The 6,000-nt window shown below is 44.9% G+C and overlaps 3 protein-coding genes across 6 annotated transcripts in view; 2 read left to right on the top strand and 1 right to left on the bottom strand.

The window, feature by feature from the left end:
- The window catches only part of fbxl2 (F-box and leucine-rich repeat protein 2), a 14,837-nt gene extending 10,381 nt beyond the window's left edge, over nucleotides 1–4,456 (top strand). The window contains exons 8-14 of one of the 2 annotated variants that reach the window (XM_084032919.1): nucleotides 400–474; nucleotides 587–717; nucleotides 1,102–1,162; nucleotides 1,273–1,317; nucleotides 1,665–1,721; nucleotides 1,817–2,029; nucleotides 2,243–4,456. In XM_084032919.1, the coding sequence (XP_083889045.1) occupies nucleotides 400–474; nucleotides 587–717; nucleotides 1,102–1,162; nucleotides 1,273–1,317; nucleotides 1,665–1,721; nucleotides 1,817–2,029; nucleotides 2,243–2,350 (690 nt within the window). In that variant the 3' untranslated portion in view covers nucleotides 2,351–4,456. The remainder of the gene's footprint in view (nucleotides 1–399; nucleotides 475–586; nucleotides 718–1,101; nucleotides 1,163–1,272; nucleotides 1,318–1,664; nucleotides 1,722–1,816; nucleotides 2,030–2,242) is intronic. The other variant, XM_084032920.1, reaches the window with a different exon arrangement.
- zftraf1 (zinc finger TRAF-type containing 1) overlaps nucleotides 1–6,000 on the bottom strand; it is a 140,553-nt gene that overhangs the window by 16,504 nt on the left and 118,049 nt on the right. The gene's annotated exons all lie outside the window — the stretch shown is intronic.
- clasp2 (cytoplasmic linker associated protein 2) overlaps nucleotides 4,871–6,000 on the top strand; it is a 53,439-nt gene continuing 52,309 nt past the window's right edge. For 2 of the 3 annotated variants that reach the window (XM_084032888.1, XM_084032887.1), the window contains exon 1: nucleotides 4,873–5,766. In XM_084032888.1, coding sequence (XP_083889014.1) covers nucleotides 5,569–5,766 — 198 coding nt within the window. In that variant the 5' untranslated portion in view covers nucleotides 4,873–5,568. Of the gene's footprint in view, nucleotides 5,767–6,000 lie in introns of all 3 variants that reach the window. The other variant, XM_084032886.1, reaches the window with a different exon arrangement.

Here is a 6,000-nt window from a genome sequence, read left to right as displayed (position 1 = left end):
TGCCTCCCTGAGGAGAAATGTGCCCTTTTCATTAGTTACTGTTCCCAACACAGTAAATTTTCCGTCCCATGGTGTTTTTTTGTTGTTGATGTAGTTGGTTTGTGTCAGGCTGGCATTTTCGTTTTCTGCTGCCTTGTAGAACCTTTATTCTTCAGGGAGTTTTTTTTAACCAAACCCGAGTCTTAATTTGCTTTCCTGGAAAAAAAATACCATAAAATGAATCATATTTTGGGGCTCGGTGAGGACAGTAATAACATTGCTTTAACTCACTGGAAAAAAAGGGCGTAATTGAGGAAAGGTTTCTCCCATCAACACATAAAAACACAGACACATTTATATATATGAGTGATCTAGGTGTTTAATTAACAATACTGTGCTTTTTTTTCTATCTTTACCCAGCTGGAAGATGGAGCATTGAAACACCTTCAGAAACACTGCCCAGAACTCACCACCATCAATATGCAGTCTTGCACAGTAATATAAACATTTGGTTGTTGGCTGGACGGAGGGCCAGACTGACAATAATGAATGACGCATGTATCTGACCGCCGCTGTGTTTTTGTAATTCTGCGTCTGTTGCCTCTAGCAGATAACTGATGATGGCCTGGTCAGTCTGTGCCGCGGTTGCCACAAGCTACAAATCCTCTGTGTGTCTGGCTGCAGTAACATCACCGATGCCTCCCTCACTGCAATGGGACTCAACTGTCCCCGACTGAAGTGAGAAAAACACATGTGACCCATTATCCTTCACAAGGACACCAACAGCTTGCGTCAGTATCGATAAAATACCCATCTCAGGCAGCGTGACGACTGTCATTTCAAAAAAAGAAAAAAATGGACTAGAGTCAACCTAGGTAACCTGCCTACAAAATGCCAGAATCCACAGAGAGTCTCTTTCATCAGCATCTCGAGACACAGTGGCATCAGTGCAGTCACTTCAGGGCAAACAAAAACAACACACACTGTCTATATCTTAGAAATAAAAGAGTTTATTTAACAGACAAGATTACGATCTGAACAAGGACTCATGATTCCGTACCCACCCTTTGCATACCTTCCAAGAAGCCTTTGCAAGTTGTGTTTTGTGTGTTGTGGTCTCAGGATCCTTGAAGCTGCACGATGCTCCCATGTTACAGACGCTGGCTTCACTGTGCTGGCCAGGGTGAGTTTCATTTTGTTCTCTTTTATCCTGTTTTCTCTTCCGTGAGCCTTTTCTCATCCATTTCCACTCCATATCTAGTTTGACTGGATGATTGCTATCTTTCTTCACAGAATTGTCACGAGCTTGAAAAAATGGACTTAGAAGAATGTATTTTGGTAAGACAATTTTTGGCTTCCTTCTTTATTACCAACATCATGCTCGTGGTATTATCTGGAATAATTCTTGTCTTTGATCGATTTGTCTGGATAGATATTAGATTTTAGTAAACAGACAGATGTGATTGTGTGCATGCCAGGTTGTGTCTCCAGCAAAGAGGGAGAGGGAGCAGTATTTAAATAGATTTTGACAGAAAGCAGAGAGGGACACAGAAAAGGAGGGACAACGTTTTAGCGGGTTATAAAACAAACATGCAACACATGTTTCCAAAATCTATGAATTATGACTCTCAAATGTGTGGAGACTTGTGAGAACAGTTCATTGATAAAGCTTGTCCTGTCTGCAGGTGACAGATAACACCCTAGTTCAACTGTCTATCCACTGCCCTCGCCTGCAAGCACTGGTAAACACTTTCACCTGCACTTCTGATTGGATGCCAGGTTCTGTCAAATCCTGTGTTTGTGTGTCTTCAACCCTGTTTGATGTGTCCCGGGACAGTCCCTGTCCCACTGCGAGCTGATCACTGACGATGGCATCAGAGCCCTGAGCAGCAGCACGTGTGGCCAAGAGCGCCTCACGGTGGTGGAGCTGGACAACTGCCCCCTCATCACGGACGTGACCCTGGAGCACCTGAAGAGCTGCCATCGTCTGGAGCGCATTGAGCTCTACGACTGTCAGCAAGTCACCAGGGCTGGCATCAAACGCATCCGGGTCAGTTGAACATCACTTCTATGCTCAGCTAGTCTCTCTACTTTGTTTTATCCTAAAATAATGCACTTTAGTTTATACTCAAATTTTTAAAAAATACACTAAGATGCATTCTTGCAGAGAGTTGTATTTTATGGTTGATTCTTAATGGTTGATTAGACACTTTTTTCTGTCTTTTTTATATGCTTTGTATGAACACACCTCTTCCCTACACAGGCCCACCTACCAGAGATCAAGGTCCACGCCTACTTTGCCCCAGTGACACCCCCTCCCTCTGTACATGGAGGTGGCCAGCGTCTGTGCCGCTGCTGCATCATCCTCTGACAGTGGAGGGCCAGGGGGGGCCACCTCTGTCTACAGGTCCTGCTGCTCTGATATGGGCTGTGATGGGATTGGGTGGAGACTGGAGTAGGTGTAGGGGAGAGGAGGGGCTGGACCCACTCACTGCTCCTGATCACTGATCAATACATATACTGATTGCCCCTGATCAGTTAAACCCGCCCCTCCTCTCTCCTCTTGCTCATCGATAAGGATTGCAGCAGCCCCGGGTTTGGGCGTGGAGGGGTGGATGGAAAGAACGCGGGTGGATGGACCTCTCTTTTTTTCTCTCTCTAACTCACTGTATCTTTCTCAGTGTAAAGACAAAAAGAGGTTCTCCACTCCATCCTGCTCCCCACACCCCTGACTCCCCACCCGTGGGTGAAGAGGACTCCACCCGGACAGCTGGAGACGGGGGTGGGGGTGGGCTGACTGAACAGTGGAGCTACAGTGCATCATGTTCAAACTAAAACAAACAAAAAAAAATGATGATGATATTGTCATCTTGGATAACAGTTTGCTCAGTTTGCTGCTGTGGAGTATCATCTCAACCAATCATGCGACACCTCTATGTGACCATCCTGTGATTCATTCTGCTTTGACCAATAAACACGCAGCATGGAGGGAGACGAGTGCTGGGTTGTGGGGAATGCTGATCTTCTGGATATAAACGGAGAGCCTGTGACCTGACGAGCTCGACTCTAACGTGGAAGAGTTGAAAGAAGAAAAAAAACAGGAAGTACAGAATGGGACATGTGACATATTTGTGCATCTGATAAACTTCTGTTGAGATTTAGATTCTGTTTGTACAGAGAATGTATTGCAATGGAAAAAAAAATAACACCTATGGCAATTCACTCAAAATTTGGGGGAACATTTTTATTTTATTTTTTTTCCAGTGCTTATTGTAATTGTCGATGACTGTATATCCAGAGAGGGAGAAATGTTATGTCGTTATTTTTTAAATGGAAAAGAAGCAACTGTTGCTGTTTAACAAAATAAGGGCCTGTGATTCAGACCCTCAGCATCTAAAGGTGTTATGTTCACTCTGTATGCTGCTGGGATGAGAGGCCTCTCCTGTGTTCTGTGTGGTTACGTTGGCTCATAGGCCCTGATCCAATCCTGTCAGTAGCCCTGTGCACTAGTTCCTACTTGACCACTTAAGCATTTCTTTAAATCCTGGATTAGGTTAGAACCACAGACAAACTTGTTTACATCAGTAGGTTTCTCCCTACTATTCAGAGCAGAGTGAGTTTAGTAACACTGATACAACCGTGGTATCCTCACTGTTTTTACCTGGACTGTGAAGTCCATTATTCAAATTGATTGCTTTGTGTATTTGGATATCCATCAGGGCTAACATCGGTGCAACTTTGCTTCGAAATGAAATGGAAATTTGCTTAAAGCTGAGGTAATAGTTTTGAGAACGTGAGCAAAGGCACCTCAACTTTTTGACAATCACATGAATTTGTATATTTAAAAGTTAATTTTGTGACGTTTTGTGCAATTGGCTTTACCCGAGGATTTAGGATATAATGAATCGTCTGTATTGAATATAATCCACTTGCTTATTAAAGCAGCACGAGATGAAACATGAAAATGATATAGCATTTGACACAGCCAATCTAACCTGTTAAAAGTATCAGCAACAAATTCCCACTCATCCAAACACTACACAACTATGTGACAAGAATAATGTGATATACAGTGTCTGAAAAGCCCCAGAACCAACTCTCTCTATACAGACGCTGCTTCTTCCAGACATTGTCTGTCTTGTCATACAGAGTAACATGTGTATGGGGCATGAAATGTCACTTACTCAAAGCACTGAAAATACACCAAAAGAGAAGCAGCTCACAATGTTGTGTGAAACAAGAGACTGACAAGTGCTGTTTAGTGCCAAGTGCTCAAAGACTGGGGAGATTGGCAGGACAATGGATAGGACTACATCAAGGAGAGGTGAAGAAAGACTCCGATGGCTACATAGCTGACTTGAATGGCTGTGATACTAATGCCCTCTCTTTGAAAGCTGTTCTAACAGTTTTATGTTTAAGAGAATACATGAAAAAAATACAAAATAAACAAGTGAATAAATAAAAGTGACTAATAGTAAAGGTGCTTTGTCTCTCCAGTGTGTGATTTTGTTTCCCAGTGTCCAAAGTAATTAAGAGTAAACTGCGGCAAACTGAGCACAGGCCATACCGCAGCTAAATCGCTAGATGTCGCCCGAGAGCCGTGTAGACTGCGGACACACCCACATAAACAGTGCGGTTTTTTTTATTCTCTTTCACTGAAAATAAATGAGCCTGCCATACCTAATGACAATAATAAATCACTTTATTTAGACAGCGTGTCTATCTCCATGTTTAAGCACACGTGTCGCACATGGTACATACATTTGTCATTTTACATCAGGCGTTATGCTGGTTAGCTGTGCGGTTCGCGAAGACCCATAGGCCTGATAGTTGATCGGTTGCTCGTTGCTCCTCCTGGTAAACTGCAGACACCGGCGGCGCGCCAGCTTTCAGCGCATCTAGACGGGTTTAGCGGCAGCGGCGATTATTCCTGGATTAAAGAGAAACCAGTTACGGCGGGACCGGGGCTGAGCCCTTATTGTGGCGGTTTGTTGCAACTTTACCGCGGAATGAGTCGATAGCTGGACGCTCGGCAGACTTTCCCTCGCGCGGTCATGGAATAGAAAAGCGGAGTGGAGACAGCCGTCGAGGCCTGCGGTTAACTAACGGTAGCTAGCCGAGCTAGCTGATGGGAAGCGGGCTATCCTTGTTTGGGTCGCCGTGCTAACCAGCTAGGTGCTATTTTTGTTAGCATAACAATTAGCCAGCCAGGGGTGCTAGGTTGTTTTTATGTTTATTTTTGAAGGAAGCCGCTCGGCTACGTTTCTTGAACTTTCTCGAAGTTTTCAGTTAACCTCCTAAGCTAACGTTGTGTAGTACGCTAGTGAGTCGCGTCTCTTTTTGTACAAAGTTGAGCTTTGGATTTGGACAGAGGGGTGATTTGTGTGTTGATCTGTATTTTTTTGCTACAAGGCGTTGCATGTTGATGAACAAACATCAGCCAGACGCAGTCCAGACACACACAGTCTCTCTGCCCCTCCACGGGACCTCGGCTCAAGTCGTTTTCGGTCCTTTACACCCCGTCCCACCGACCGCTGCCCCCTGTCTTCGGTCGGCTTCAGTGGCTGGCCACACGGCACCGAGTGCCCAATGGAGGACCATGACAACATGGACTATTTTTACCAGCAGGTAGTGCAGAAAGATGTGACCCGCAGGTTGCAGGTCGGCCAAGACCTTATTGACTACCTGAATGACCCTCAGCGCTCCCCGGACGTGGAGCAGGACAAGCCCCGGCTGGATAAAACCATGGACGAGCTAACGGGATGGGTCAATTCCAGCAATTTCAAGGTGAGCGATATCGGCCAGTCATCGTATGAGGGTAACGCAGTGGTACTGCAGCAGGCATCCCCTCGGCCTATTCATGAATAATTTTCCACCAGTTTACCCGGTGAGCTAGAAGAGAGGGGTTTGAAAGGTTGGTGTCAATGCGAGGAACTTTGCCAGAGATTAAGCATTTCAAACGAGCTGTCATCTCCTTAGTGGTACAATGGGGACTATATTTTTCTTTTAATACGGAGCTAG

Source organism: Eutrigla gurnardus, assembly GCF_963514095.1.
Source record: "Eutrigla gurnardus genome assembly, chromosome: 17".
NCBI classification, from domain to species: Eukaryota; Metazoa; Chordata; class Actinopteri; order Perciformes; family Triglidae; genus Eutrigla; species Eutrigla gurnardus.
Note: the sequence above shows the minus strand (reverse complement) of the source record. Positions and strands in the feature narration are given on the sequence as shown.